This window comes from Cryptomeria japonica, chromosome 3, assembly GCF_030272615.1.
Source record: "Cryptomeria japonica chromosome 3, Sugi_1.0, whole genome shotgun sequence".
Classification (NCBI taxonomy): domain Eukaryota; kingdom Viridiplantae; phylum Streptophyta; class Pinopsida; order Cupressales; family Cupressaceae; genus Cryptomeria; species Cryptomeria japonica.
Window position 1 is genome coordinate 558,935,571 of NC_081407.1, and position 16,126 is coordinate 558,951,696.

At 35.7% G+C, this 16,126-nt stretch overlaps 1 protein-coding gene across 1 annotated transcript; it reads right to left on the bottom strand.

Annotated features, from left to right (window-relative positions):
- Positions 1 to 2,662: 2,662 nt before the first annotated feature.
- LOC131029866 (probable 1-deoxy-D-xylulose-5-phosphate synthase 2, chloroplastic) lies at positions 2,663 to 9,516 on the bottom strand. Its single transcript, XM_057960521.2, has 8 exons — positions 9,186 to 9,516; positions 8,469 to 8,627; positions 8,165 to 8,329; positions 7,686 to 8,057; positions 4,685 to 5,266; positions 4,316 to 4,600; positions 3,484 to 3,768; positions 2,663 to 3,041 (listed from the first exon to the last, which is right to left on the bottom strand). Exons 1-8 carry the CDS (start codon positions 9,345 to 9,347, stop codon positions 2,886 to 2,888), a joined length of 2,166 nt encoding a protein of 721 aa, XP_057816504.1. The 5' UTR covers positions 9,348 to 9,516; the 3' UTR covers positions 2,663 to 2,885.
- Positions 9,517 to 16,126: the final 6,610 nt, after the last annotated feature.

Below are 16,126 nucleotides of genomic sequence, written 5' to 3' on the forward strand. Positions count from 1 at the left end.
CTATTTTGTCCTCCTTCCTCCAAACGGTTTGGTATATTGGGCCCATCTTCATACTCTAGCAGATTTGGCTTAAGAGGAACAGAAGGAACTTTCATGAGGCTAGCCTGTTAGTGCATCAAGTATGGAATAGAACCATGATTATGATTCGGGAGACGGTGGAAGCAAAATGTGAGGTTAATCTTCCTTTGAACAGAGATGAGGCGGACATTGTGAGCAGGTTGGGCTCGCATGAGCTGTCTCCTGCCTCCGCTTGTGTCAAAAGAGGTAGATGTGCTAGGAAGAAGGTCCAAAGGGTTGGAAAGTGGAGCCCCCCTCAGGATGAGATTATTAAGATTAACATTGATGGCTCCTCTAGGGGTAACCCAGGCCCAATTGGGGTGGGTGGGATAGGTCGAAACTCTAGGGGAGATGCGGTCTTCCTCTTTTCGGTGCATAAAGGGAGGCAATCTAATAATTTTATGGAGGGTCTTGATATCCTCTATGCCCTGGAGCGGGCCTGGGAGTTAGGTTGTAGGAAGGTTATCTGTGAGTCAGATTCACAAATTATTGTTAATTTTTTGACTAAGAAGAAGATGAGTGGGACTCATTGGCAGGTGGCAGGGATTGTGCATCAGATCCTTTAGATTAGTTCTTTAATGGAGCAGGTGTCCTTCATACACATTCCCCGGGAATGGAATAGAGTGGCAGATTGTTTGGCTAAGTGGGCCTCAGAACATGACAGTGATTGGAAGCTTGAAGGATGGGAACATCTCTCCCTGGATTATTGTCAAGTCTTGTAGAAGATTCTTGCTGAGGACATGGAGAGTTGTGATGTTGACTGAGCTTGGTCTAGGCCTAGGGTTCTTTTTTGAGGGACCTTGGGGCTTTGGTCCTCCTTGTAATTTTTTGGTCTGATCTTCAATAAAGTTTTTCCCCCTTTTATTCAAAAAAAAAATGTTTTAGGTACTTGTCAATCGTAACTAGTATACTATTTAAATGGTGATATATTTTTTTATGAGTTATATTCTCAGGATACTTAAACAATTGCCATTTTTATATTATATCGTGTGCGTGAGATAATAAAAAATAAAATAAAAAATTATTAAATATGAGTAGTAATAATTAATTGAAAAATACGCATCACTTTTGCTCAATATTATGATGTGAACCCAATAGAAAGGCCAATAAGTGTAATGACTTGTTGATGTGAAAAATTATAATTGATAACTAATTAAAAGGTTATTAGTTTATTTTTTTAAGTGAAGAGTCAAATATATCTTGTTGTTTATATAATAATGTAGACTTTAATTATAGAAATTGTCAATTACGAACATTTTCCTTGCCCAAAATAACAATAAAGTAGTATCTAATTATGTGACATGTATATGAATTAGACAGTTATAATATTATTATAAGCATTATGAAATATATTGAAAATAGTTAATAATATAATGTTTAGGTATGTATAATTAATGAAAAACATTGACATGACATTAAATATTATATCAATTTTTTAAAAAATCAAAAAGTGGGTTAATAGTAATTAGACAGTTATAATATTATTATAAGCATTATGAAATATATTGAAAATAGTTAATAATATAATGTTTAGGTATGTATAATTAATGAAAAACATTGACATGACATAAATATTATATCAATTTAAAAAAAAAAACCAAAAAGTGGGTTAATAGTAATTGTCTTAAGTAACTGTCAATCATAACAAAAAAGAGATACTAGTAAGCAACATAATATTTAAATGGTGATATATTGTTTTATAAGTCTTACTATCATGACATTATAATATAAATTGGAGACACTTAGAAACTTATCATTCTTACTATTATTATTATAATATTGTAATTGTTAAAATTTCATCTTTTGGATTAATCATCTTAAAATAATATAAATATTTATAATTTTGATGATAAAAAATAAAATAAATAATTATTAAATATTAGTAATAATAACTAATTAAAAATTATTCATCACTTTTGTTCAATCTTATGATGTTCATCTAATATAAAGGTGAACAAGTATAACGGCTAGTTATGTTAATCCATAGTTTTATTGGTTTATTTTAAGACTTTAATTATAGAAGTTTTGAAATTACTAAAATATTATCCTTGCCCAAAATAATAGTTCAATAGTATATAATTATGGTATCTATGATATATAAATTTTGAAATTACTAAAATATTAGGCCAACTTATCATCACAAGTGAATTTAATTGCGTGCACTAAAGTTTCAAGTTATCAATATACACAAAAATATTAAAAAAAAAATGGTAAAATTAAAATTTACGAAAGATATCTCTAGGCTTATTCTATATATATAATTAAATATATATATGCTAATGATATATTCATGTTGTAAACACTTAAATGGTGTGGAATTCAAATCTCCTTAAAAAAAAAGAAAAAGAAAAAGAATGTCGAAATATTATTCTTTTTATCTATCATCTTTAAAATAAATAACTATTTCAATGACACATAATGTAATGACATAGTTATGAGTTCAAATCTAAAAAAAATAAAAAATTAATCAAATCTTTAAAATAATAATATTTGAATAAAAAATATCTATTAAAAAATTTAAATAAATAATTTTTAAATTCCAACTATAATAAGACAGAGAAAGCATCATTGTATATTTTTCCATAATTTTGAGGATTTTGCCTCTAATAACAAATAAAACAATTTGGCAGGCCGGCATGTGGGTAATCCTTGACTAGGAATTTTAAAAAGAATTGGAAATTATTCTACCATATGCTGGTAACTCTATTACAAAAGAATTGGTGTTGTGTAGTATACATGGTTTTGCTATTTGTCAAATTATTCCATATTCTTATGGAGGGCAGGGAAGATTAATGTTTCAAATTACAATGGATGATTGGTTTTTAAGATTACAGTGAGTTGAGCTGGAAGAGAGAAGCGTGAGGCTTGCCCAGAAGAGAGAAAACTGTTGCTGCAATTTGCTTGGCAGACAATCCTGCTTCTTCAATTTGATCCTTTGGAGATCCATGATTGATGTATCTGTCTGGCAAAACCATTGCTCTCCACTGCAATCAGATTGTTACTTATTAGTGCCATCTAATCATTCATTATCAGACTTAACTATATGATAATTTAGACTCAACCTTCACGCCCTTCGATTTCTTAGCATTGTTTAATGAGGGGAGCATTTGGTGGAGCTTACACGATATATTTTAAGTTTTTGATTTGTTTAGGTGGTTCATCTGAAATTGCACTCTGAGTTCAGATAGATCTTATTAGAGAATCATTCTTTAATAAAATCTATCTGAAATGGAATGTAATTAATGATACCAGATTTCCATAATCCATAGATAATGCATCTCTAGATTTCTGAATTAGACTGTGTATTAGTTGATGCAAAAATTAATACACAGATTTTATCAGAAATTTAGAAATACATAGAATATAATTTCAAAATCTATTTAAAAAAAAAATGTGATCTGATCAAATGAATATTATTTAACAAACCTTAAGGTTACCATCGAGCATCCCATTCAAGGCAAGGAAGTGGGAGACATGAGATCCAAAGCCTCCGATTGATCCTTCCTCCACTGTCACAAGGATTTCGTGTTCTCTCGCCAACTGTGTTATCAATTTTGTATCTAGAGGCTTGCAGAAACGAGCATCTGCAATAGTTACTGATATGCCTTGATCATTCAGCATTCTCCTTGCTTCCAAGCAGTTTTGTACAATGGAACCAAACCCTAGAATTGCTACTCGCGTGCCTTCCACTAAAATGCGACCCTTGCCAATCTGCACTCATGGGGAATAAATGGTAGGTTCAATCAAATTTGAATCTTACAGATTATTTATCTATGGTTATATCATTTTGATTAAAATAATATATCTAAGGTTTTTTTTATTTAGTTAGTTTATTTCAAATTATATTAATAGATGGGTTTTAAACAAAATAAATATGATTTAAAATGAGTCATTTAAACAGATTAAAGTTTAAAATGTGTTGTTTAAGTCTCATGGATTATATCTCTCAAATCACACTAATAGATGGATCTTAAATAAAATAGTGCGATATAAGATGAATCATCTAAACAAATCAAAGCTTAAAGTGTGCTGTTTAAGTCTCCTTAATTATATCCAAAGAAGATGACCTTCTATCAACTAAGACCCATTTATTAGGCGGTTTCATATGAACCACTTAAACAAATCAGTGCTTAGAATGTGCTATTTAAGTCTCAAAATGATCGTTATATCAGTAAGACACACTTAGCCATACGATTTTAGATAACCATCTAAATAAATTAAAACTTAAAATATTTTGTTTAAGTCTGATGAACTATACCTCAAGAGGTTGACCTTTATTATTTAAAGGCAAATTGCCGAGGCCAAGGCCATTGCCCCTGGGGAACCTGAAACAAGAAGGGCGATCATCAATGGAAACAGCAGTGGCGACCATGTGCATGAGCTCAACCTCGTCAGAAGGAGCCATCACAACCATGTTGGGTAAGCACGCCATGTAGGCGATGTCAAATGCTCCACAGTGAGTTGGGCCATCTCCTCCCACTAGTCCAGCTCGATCAATTGCAAAACGCACTGGCAACTTTTGTAAATCTACATCATGGGCAACCTGCAAGTTCATCCTTATAAGCATAAATATTGCACATTTTGGACCTATATATTCAAAAGAGAAAGCTAGGCTAAAAGATCTTACTTGGTCATAGCCCCTCTGCAGAAAAGTGGAGTGAATGGCACAGAAGGGCTTGAGGCCTTCTGTGGCCAACCCTGCGGCAAATGTAACAGCATGTTGCTCTGCAATGCCCACATCAAAGCAACGATCAGGGAACTCTTTCTGGAAATAATTGAGCCCTGTGCCTCCGCCCATGGCTGCATGGATTGCCACTATTTTACTGTCCTGTTTAGCCTCTGCAATCAGGGATTCTGCAAAGCATTGAGTGTAGGTCAGATTGGAGGTCTTGGGCTTGAATTGTTTGCCAGTTGCTGGCTCGAACTTCATCACTCCATGTAATTTATCAGCAGCATTTTCAGCGGGAGGATATCCCTTTCCCTTCTCTGTCACCAAATGAATCAGCACAGGTCCTGTGGCAGGCATGCTTTTCACCTTGTCCAAGATGCTAACCATGGCTTCAATGTCATGCCCGTCCACAGGCCCAATGTAGTACAATCCCAGTTCCTCAAACATGGAAAATGTTGATGAACTCATCAATCCTCCTGCATACTCCTCCACTTTTGATACAATTTCATGAGTTTGCTCCCCAATGTGCTTCACCAAGCCCTGATGGTTACCATGGACCAATCACACAATTATTATCATGTTACAGTTAATGAATTCAAATATCATGTTTCCATATTCTAAGAAAATGAAAATGTGCAGGTGTAGACTGATAGTTGAGTCATTTGAAAAATACCGATAATGGTTGTAGGTTTGAAACTTAATTTATCATTAGTTTCGGTTATGGTCTTGGAGTTATATGGAAGAGGACCTAATAATTGAGAATTTTTTAATAGTTGTGACGGTCGTGGAGTTATAAGGGAAGGATACAATAGTTGAGAATTTTCTAATAGTTATCATGGCTATGGAATTATAGGGGAGAAGACTCAATAGTTGAGAATCTTCCAAAAAGTTGTGATATCATTTGTTGATTAAATGTTCAATATTTTTTTATAGCAGAGCACTAATAGTGAGTGTCTTTAAAATTGTTAGCATTCGTCATGAGTATCATAATTGAATGGAATGTATTCCTTAGGTCTAAGAAGTAACAAATCATGTGATGTCACATAGACACACCCTTAAAACATGATTTAGTGCACAACTCTTATAACTTAATATACAATTATTGGTCTACCTTTTTGGACACCTTAACAAAAAGTATATTTATATGGCATCATATTTGATGATGTGGACTTGAAGCCTTGGTTATAAGTAGGAAAAAAATTGGAAGTGATTTAAAATTGCCATATAAGATTTCACAAAAAGCATGTTGATGTGGTATCATAATTGATGATGTGGAATTGAAGCCTTATAGTAAGGGAAAATTCGGGAGCTACTTGAGATCATCACATACGATTTAACAAAAATCATGTTAATGTGACATCAAATTTGATGATGTGGACCTAGAGCTTTAGTTATAAATAGGAGAACATTTGGAAGTGATTTGAAATTGCCACTTAGGATTTTGAGAGGTGTGACATTAGGGTGTTCAACTATTGGGTTCTCTCCCTAACAACTTGTTCACTTCTAAATTAAAGCCTAAACAATGTGGGGCTCTAACACATGTTGAGTTAAGGTTCATATGGACTAAAACAATTGGGAGCGAATTGAAATTGCCACATAGGAATTTGAGCAGTGTGACGTTAGGGTGTTCAACTATTGGGTTCTCTCCCTAAACAATGTGGGGCTCTAACACATGTTGAGTTAAGGTTCATATGGACTAAAACAATTGGGAGCAAATTGAAATTACCACATAGGAATTTGAGCAGTGTGACGTTAGGATGTTCAACTATTGGGTTCACTTCTAAATTAAACCCTAAACAATGTGGGGCTCTAAAACATGTTGAGTTAAGATTCATATGGACTAAAACAATTGAGAGCAAATTGAAATTGCCACATAGGAATTTGAGCGGTGTGACATTAAGGTGTTCAACTATTGGATTCTCTCCCTAAACAATGTGGGGCTCTAACACATGTTGAGTTAAGGTTCATATAGACTAAAACAATTGGGAGCAAATTGAAATTACCGCATAGGAATTTGAGCAGTGTGACGTTAGGGTGTTCAACTATTGGGTTCACTTCTAAATTAAACCCTAAACAATGTGGGGCTCTAACACATGTTGAGTTAAGATTCATATGGACTAAAACAATTGGGAGCAAATTGAAATTGCCACATAGGAATTTGAGCTGTGTGACGTTAGGGTGCTCAACTATTGGGTTCACTTCTAAATTAAACCCTAAACAATGTGGGGCTCTAACACATGTTGAGTTAAGATTCATATGGACTAAACAATTGGGAGCAAATTGAAATTGCCACATAGGAATTTGAGTGGTGTGACGTTAGGGTGTTCAACTATTGGGTTCTCTCCCTAAACAATGTGGGGCTCTAACACATGTTGAGTTAAGATTCATATGGACTAAAACAATTGGGAGCAAATTGAAATTGCCACATAGGAATTTGAGCGGTGTGATGTTAGGATGTTCAACTATTGGGTTCTCTCCCTAACAATTTGTCCACTTCTAAATTAAACCCCAAAACAATGTGGAGCTCCTAATCGGGCTCTAATACTACATGTTGAGTTACAATTCATATGGACTAACTAGGACTTGAATCTATGACATTTTAATTACTATTGAAGTGCTCTACCAAATGAGCTACTGACCCCTCTTTGACTAATCCATCGTGAATCGGATGTGACTTATTTCTAACGAATTACTAATGAGACCACATGTTAAGCTACAAACTTGAATCTATGTTCTTTTATTTATTGGTGAAGTGCTCTACCGACTGAATTATGGACCTTTTTTGACCAATTTATCATTAGTTTAAATGTGACTTACTTCTAATAAAACCTTTTTCAAACTAAATACACAAAGCAGAACAAAACAAAAAATGAATGAAAGAAAGATTTTAATGACGTCCACAAGACTAAACAGTCTATGAGACCAAAGAAACAAATAAAATAAAGAATCATTTAGTCACCTCTGCAGCTTCTCCCAATTGGGTGGATGACTGGATGCTAGAGAGGGCTTCGACAGGGAGAGAGACGTGGTTATCGTCGTTGAGAATGATGATAAGATTGGAGTCGAGATAGCCTGCATTATTCATGGCCTCGTATGCCTGACCAGCAGTCATTGCCCCGTCCCCTATCACAGCCACCACATGATTTCCTTTTCTTAACAAGTCTCTTCCAGCCGCCATTCCCAGGGCTGCAGAAATACTGGTGGAGCTGTGCCCAACGCCAAATGCGTCATATTCGCTTTCATCTCGCTTTGGAAATCCGGCCAGCCCTGAAGTCTGTCTGATTGTGTGCATCTTCGACCTTCTTCCTGTCAATATCTTGTGTGAATAGCACTGCAGTTTTCAACACAATGGTTTTAATGCCAATTCAGTTCCGAGATCATAGAATTGAAAATTTTCTTTGGAATAAAGAAATTGGGCACTAAAAGCGATTACAATACCTGATGACCCACGTCCCAAATGATCTTATCCTGTGGGAGATCGAAGACGTGATGGAGAGCTAAAGTGAGATCCACAACACCCAGACCAGAACCCAGGTGTCCTCCAACTTTTGAGACAACTGATATAATTTCTGATCTCAGTTCACCAGCCAGCTGATTCAAATCCTACACATGCAAGTTTCACAACATTTTCAATATATAAAGAAGTTTAAAATGAACATCATCAAAAAATCTTCCATTCATTCATTTAATCAGTGGTAACCTTAATCTTACTACAGTGCCTCCAACCAAGTAAAAGGCCAACCTGGAGAGAGAGATTCTTAAGGTGCTTGGGATAAGTGACGGTGTCAAGCAAAGGTGTAAGAGGCTTTTCCACTGAAGACATAATCTTTCTTGCCATCTCCGTGACATTCAGTTTCCTTCCTTGTTCGGAGTTGCCGGCTTTTGCACGCACATTCCAGCCCTACATGCCCAAGTTCATAACCAAAAACATGGTTGAGAAAGAAGAATAAAATATTGAAGGTATCTGACTTTTACAATCTATAATATTGATTAATCAATGTTGATTTTAGATTAGATTATGTAATAGTTTTTTAATTAACATATCGATCACATTCTGTAATCAATTTTAGATTACTGTGCAAGAGTTTTTTGAATCATCATTTAAGATCACATTTTGTAGTTCATTCTGAATAAGACTATGTAAGAGTTTCTTGAATCAATGTTATGAATCTATCATCAAGATGATAGAGAGTTACAAGAAACATGAATCATGGAGAGAAGTATTGTAGAACTTTTCATGGACAACCTAAGACCTTCCTTTTACTGCTAGTTCTTGTGTGATTAATCCATCTTGTCCAGACATAACGTATTTTCAACAATTATTATAAGAGAAATAAAATTTACCATAAATCATAGAGTGTGATCCAAAACATTGATCAAAACTTTTGCACAATCTAATCCAAAAACAACATTGATCAACAATAACAGATAAAATAAAAGCGAATTGATTTTAATATACCTTTCTTCTCGCAGTCTCACAGTTAAGAGATCTGCTCGGAGTTGTCGATTGAAATTTGATCTTAATGGGCGAGCAAAAAGATGAACTGGGCGTTCCTGTAAATGAATGGGCATCGGTCGAGTGAAGGAGCGTTGCAGAAGTCACGTTACGCATTGAAGCCATGTTTTCTCTTTTGCGTGAGAAGAACCCACCACAATATTTATCGTTGTGGGGATCTTTACAGAGAAAGTCAAATATGATCTACGCATGCGATTTCAGAGTCATATATATCGTCTGAGAATTTGTTGAATGGCATCTTGAGACTCTTGTCTGGATTGTAGTGAGGTTTATCCTTTTTGCACACTACTTCTAAGCATGTGCCACTTCCCAACTCTTCTGCTATTTGTCTTTTCATGCTTGTTTTCAGTCTTTTATTAAATATGGAGTTTGGTTTCATTTTCCTTGACTCACATATGGAATCTGCACTGGAGATGCTCACAATTTGTCATCTTCCATGACTTTGAACGCTTCTAAGTCTTTGAAAAATTCTCATTCCATGCAATAGACGAGACTTCGCCACGCAAAGGTGATGACTACAGTTGTGTTTTGGTTGGATGAATGGTGATATTGCACTACGAATCATTTGCCCAGACAATGATCTATCATTCTAGCCACATCTATCATATTTTTATATTATTAATTAGATAAATTAAAACAAAGTTATTCTATTAATTAACTTTCTTTTCTTAATTATAATATCCATCTCTTTCACATGATTTAATTATATCATTAATTAAATTTTCCTTTCTCTACATAATCACATAATAAAAAAGTATGAAAGAAATTAATAAAATTATTTTATTATTATCCACTAATTTTGTTACTATCTTTCGCAAATTTAATAATTATTTAAGATATCTCCCTTTTTTCTATCATCTATCTCTCAACTATCCAACCAATTTAATCTTCACCATTGATCCCTTAACCAACTCTCAACCAATCCTGATCACTGATCATATGATCCAAAAATCTATAAATTTATCCTTATATGAGTCAATTTCAATAAGAAGGAAACAGAACACAACATGATGCTATTACTATGGGCAACCATATACTAATACTGTGAGCATAACTACCTATATGGTGCAACAAGAATCAATATGAGTAAAATTGTGACTTTAATTAATTTATTGTTGATTTCTTTCTTCTAACTAAAATTGCATTAAGTGTACATTGAAGGGTTTGATATTTGGATTTTCATTTTTCATTTCGATAGAGCCCTGAGAACTTTGATCAGCCAAGACTTGTCAAGTGAAGGGACTAGGAATGACTAATTTTAAAGTCTTTATGGCAGAATGCTCTACATTCCTCCGCTTTTACAATTAATGGCTTGCAATTTTGGATTTAATGTCTACTTTCATGTATGTAGACCTTAGTTTGTAATTTCACATATGTGAATGTACTTTGTAAAGTTTGGTTTGTCTTATTCAAATCATCTTTGTTAGACCTCTTACCTTATAATGTCACATTCATCATCTTTAGATCCAAGGTGAATAATTATTTATTTTATTTTATATTTGTAGTCTTTTTTTTAATACTATTTATGAATAATTATTTTATTTTTCAATAGTAATACAACAAAACATAAAAAAATGATGCAAAACATATTAATATTATTTTACTCACGACAACCCTACACCATTTTCCTACTTTTCTAACCTCACTCTATATTATATTTATTTATATCTATTTTTGTTGTTGTGGTGTTTGTAATGCCCTGCCAAGGAACCCAAAACAAATTCCCCAATTTCATGAAAACATAGGTTATATCAAAGAAGAATAAAACATAGTGGATGGAAAGAATAAGGACTAGTAGCATGATGCCCCATTCATAGGTGAAATGAGGAAGGATGACGAGGAGGTAGTGGTATGCCCCCTTGAGAGGACATGTGGGTTCTAAGAACACTGGTGTGCTCTCGAAATGGATAGGAGGACTAGATAATGAAAAAAAAATGAAGATGATGAAGGGGGAGTGAATGAATAAATTGGATTTTCCAAGATAAATGAGTGAAATGGGATTAATGAATGAAATGGAGTTGGACTAGACTCTCAAATAATAGATATCTCTATGTACACAGGTTCGCAAACATTGATGACGATGTAAATGCGAGACTGTAGAATCGTACAAGAGAGACCATCAAACATGCCATACCACAAAAAAAATGCCCCATTATACACCAACCAAGACATGTCAAGATATAGGATGAACAAGGCAGCCTTGAATAGGTACAGTCCTGGGACACAAGATAAAAAGTCAGAGAGAAAATCTCAATCATGCAAACAACATGCACACGACCAACTGATATCTATTGCCAAGAGTAGAACATGGATTTGGTTAGGCTTCCAGACATGGGAAGGATACATCTCGATGGGCAGGAAGATGGATTTGGATAAATTGATAGACATGGGAAGGATGCATCCTGATGGGTAGGGTACAAATAGATTAATAGATGCAAGAGAAAAGATCATGTGCAGGATCTCTAGGAGAAAGGATTGTTGTTTGGATTTGATTAACACAGTATGGATGGGTATTTGGATTACGTGTGAGTCAATATAAGCTCAAATAGATGGGAAAAGCTCAATGTGATGGGGGCATAAATGGATTGGATAAAATGGGAGGGAGATTGAATAGGATTGGAGAGGATGGGGAATGTGATATGATATGATGGGATTGGTTTGTGGATATAGGATAAACGGAGGGAGACCAATGACAAGATCACGACCAAAGGTAGGAATGAGGGATGAATTTGGATAAGATGAGGGATATGAGATGGAGGATATGGATAGGATAGTCAAGACCAAAGATAGAAAAGGAGGATGGACATAGATAGGATGAGGATAGAGGATAATGGATATGGATAATGCAGATGGTAGGACAACATGGATGAAGCTTGCCCCCAAGTGTAGAGTGCAAGAAGATGGGGGGACTACACATGATGCCTATTTCAGACATCTAGTTTCGGGGATAGTATATATGCTATATAAGACCAAGAAGGATAAGAGATACAAGATGAACTTGGATTGACTTGGTAAATGGGATGGGATGGGAGACATGGATAGGTGAAAGCTAGATAATTTTGAGGGATGTATGAGCTAGATGTGGATGGTTGATAGGGTGATCCATGAAATTCCATGATCATTTTCTCATACCAAGCTTTGAAGTTTGGATGTGGATTTGGGTAGCCATGTGACCTCAAAATGCTAAGAATGGGGGGGATAAGTTGGGATTGGATAGACTTGATCGAAAAAAAGTAATGAGATGATGTTTGATGTAGATGAGGACTAGGACTTAGCAACTTTAGATTGTATTGTTGGATTGATTTGATTTGGTTGGATTGAGTTGAATTTGATTATATTGGATTGGCCCTTGGGTTAGGAAAAGATTGATTTGGATTAAAATGAAACCTTAGCCCTTGGATTAGGACCTAAGTGAGGCGTGAAAGGATCCAAATGATTAAATCTTCTTCTAATTAGGGTGGACTTGTGTGCCTAAGAAAAATAGGGAAAAAGGATCCAAATGATTAAGCCTTCTTCTACTTAGGGTGGACTTGCGTGCCTAAGAAAAATAGGGCAAAGGATCCAAATAATTAATCCTTCTTCTACTTAGGATGGACTTGCGTGCCTAAGAAAAAATAGGGCAAAAGGATCCAAATGATTATGCCTTCTTCTACTTAGGGTGGACTTGCATGCCTAAGCAAAAATAGGGCAAAAGGATCCAAATGATTAAGCCTTCTTCTACTTGGGGTGGACTTGCATGCCTAAGCAAAATAGGGCAAAGGATCCAAAAGATTAAGTCTTCTTCTACTTAGGGTGGACTTACGTGCCTAAGCAAAATAGGGCAAATGATCCAAATGATTAAGCCTTCTTCTAATTAGGTTGGACTTACATGCCTAAGAAAAATAGGGCAAAGGATCCAAAGAAAAATAGGGCAAAGGATCCAAATGATTAAGCCTTCTTCTACTTAAGGTGGACTTGCGTGCCTAAGAAAAATAGGGCAAAGGATTTAGGGTTTTGATCAACCCAAATGATTAAGCAAAGGTACTTGGGGGAGATTCTTTCCCAAGCACAAAAAGCCAATTGACGATTGATTAAAGATAAAGGTCTAAATCAAACTTTCACAAAGTGTTGACTTTGGATTAGGATTGATGATTGATGATTGAATTAAAGGAATATTGATTGATTGATTGGGATTTTTGGAGATTTGATTAGGTTGATGTGCTAAGTCCTCGAAGGTGAGAAGAAAATGATTATGGATGGATGGAAGGAAGAAGAAGGGGAAGGCTACTCGGGAATGGATTGATTATGGGATAAAGATATTGGTTGGGGATTGATGATCATTTGGATGGATTAAAATTGATTGGGAGGTTTGACTTGAATGGTGGTAGTGAAATAGGGTTTTGACAGTGATAAAGTGAAGATTGAATGGTTTGGTCAAATATGGGAATGTTTTGGATGCTATCTACTCTTGGAAAGAGAAATCAAACAATAAAAAGCACATTGGCCAAAGAAACACTTTATGACAAGCGTGAAAGTGAAAGGGGGCTAGATTAGCCCAAACAGATTTTACAGGTTTTGCACAAATAAAAACACGCTTGAATACATACAACTTAGGCCTAAAAGTGGAAACCATTCAATAGGCCTCTCGCACAAGAGATACCTCAAACAAGAAAATAGATAGAGATTTTGGTAGCACCGACTCCCCCTTACAGTGCACTCACTTCTCGGGCATGCTAGATTCTCTTACCCCAAAGATCCAAGGATCTATTATATTGGGAATTCCTATCTCATCTTGAGTGGGTACATGAGAGGTAACTTCGGGGTACGATCCACATCCCCTGCACTATGAATGTGGGATTTTGGGCTACTAAAACAAGGTTCTTAGTGAAATTTCTGAGGGATCACCAATCCAATGATGAATTCTCGAAGAAAGTCACTTAAGGCTCTAACTGAGCTTATCAGTGCAGGGAAGGCCCCCACATACGTCGAATTCACTCAACACTCTAGCCGCCTGACCAACTTATTTATATAGCAGCTTGAAAAACCCGCTCGAGATTGCACTGGGAGTGTCGATATCCTTGACGTGTCCCAATTCGAGATACTCTTGTGGGGTGATGAAATACCCAATCAAGAAATACCCCTCAACTACTAAAATGAAAAGGAGGGTGTTGTTGATCACTTGTTCTCTTACACCCAAGATCCACGAAGGTGAGGGGAGAGGATACTAGAGTGAAACAGTGGGTCCAACCAACACTAAATGTGCCATTGCACAAGACACAAAAGATAATTGTTTATTTTAGCCCCACATATATATGATTTTCTAACTAGAAATGCAACAAAACAATCTACTTTAGTGGAAAAAGATGTCTTGGACAAGTCTGTTGCAGGAAAATAGATTAGTAGTTTGGAGATTATGCCTTGGACAAGCGAAGGTACTTGCAACCAATCAAAATTTGATCAATAATAAAAAATTCCTAAGGACACAACGCAAGCGGTGATCCACATATCAACATGTTGAAGTGTGTGCATAGGCGTTGAAGCACCTGCGTATGCATTAGAGAAGATTCACACACCTAACAAAACAAAAAGCGGGAACCTTTGAAATTTGAAAATTTACAGAACTTAAATTCAAAATTTATCTAACTCACTCAAGCTGAACTATATCGCATGCACTGCTCAACAGAAAATTAGTTAACCGAATTTGAAAATTCAAAATGGTGGGCTTGCTGGCTCAACGGAGGCGTTGAACCAAAGTGCAAGAGCTAATTTGCCTGTGCAGGCATTGATTCACCTGTAAACCCGAGAATTTAACTAATAGCCTAAAGTTAATGAAAAATAGACTAAAAATCTAACCTTGAATTGTTTTTAAGTTCTTTTTAGATCCTTGTTTACTGTTTTTGTGTGATTTTTTATTAGTATAAGACTAAAAATTAAAAATTTAAGCTTAAAACCAAGTGTCAAAAGACATTGGGGTGGATGCACTAATGTAGGGGTGAACGTGCTGATTTGTAGAATCTGCAAAAAAATGATGGTCATAAAATTCAAACTTCAAATTGGAGGCGCTAAACCGCAATGGACACATTGAAGCAGTGGGGGTGACGTGCTGAAGTGCAAACTGATGCACTAAAGTGACAATCTTGGAGCTTAAAACACTTAAAACTCACAAAAAGGGTTAGAAATAGGGATGTGGATCCCACCGGGCATGCCAAAATGAAGAGGTGGAAAATCTAAATCCTAATGGTTAGTGTATAAACCAAATAAAACACAAAATAATACATTCAAATATACAAGTAAACCATTATACCTTAGCTTCTACTCTTCCTCCGATTGAGCCTTTGATGAAGTGGAATGCGCCCAAATGCCCCACTTGATTCGAATGGCTCCAAGATGGGATGTGGATTGCTCTCCACTACACAACAAGATTGGATAATGTTTGGTAGATGGATGGATTGGTTGATAATGACTAAGTGTGGGATGATTTGGGCATTATGACGGCATGATGGATGATTTTGATTCCCAAATGGACAACATAAGATTGGATAAAAGTGGATCAAGGGATGAAATGGACAACATAAGAATGTATGAGAAGTGGATCATTCTGTGAGGAGAGGAGACTCCAATTTATAGATTGGAGGAGGCCAAAACGAATTGCCAAGATTGATTTTGGAATGAAGGGTTGAGATCGATTTGAGAGGGAGCACATGTATTGAGAGGACAAGGTGTGGGATTCAAGAGATATGCCATAAAGGCATTTCTTGTCTCCACACCTCTCAAGGTTCATGGGGAAGATCTCCCAAGCACATTGGGAAGATCTCCCAAGCACATTGGGAAGATCTCCCAAGCACATTGAAAAAGAAATATAAAGTTCCTTGGGGGGAGGGAGGAGGAATAAAAAATTCCAAAAT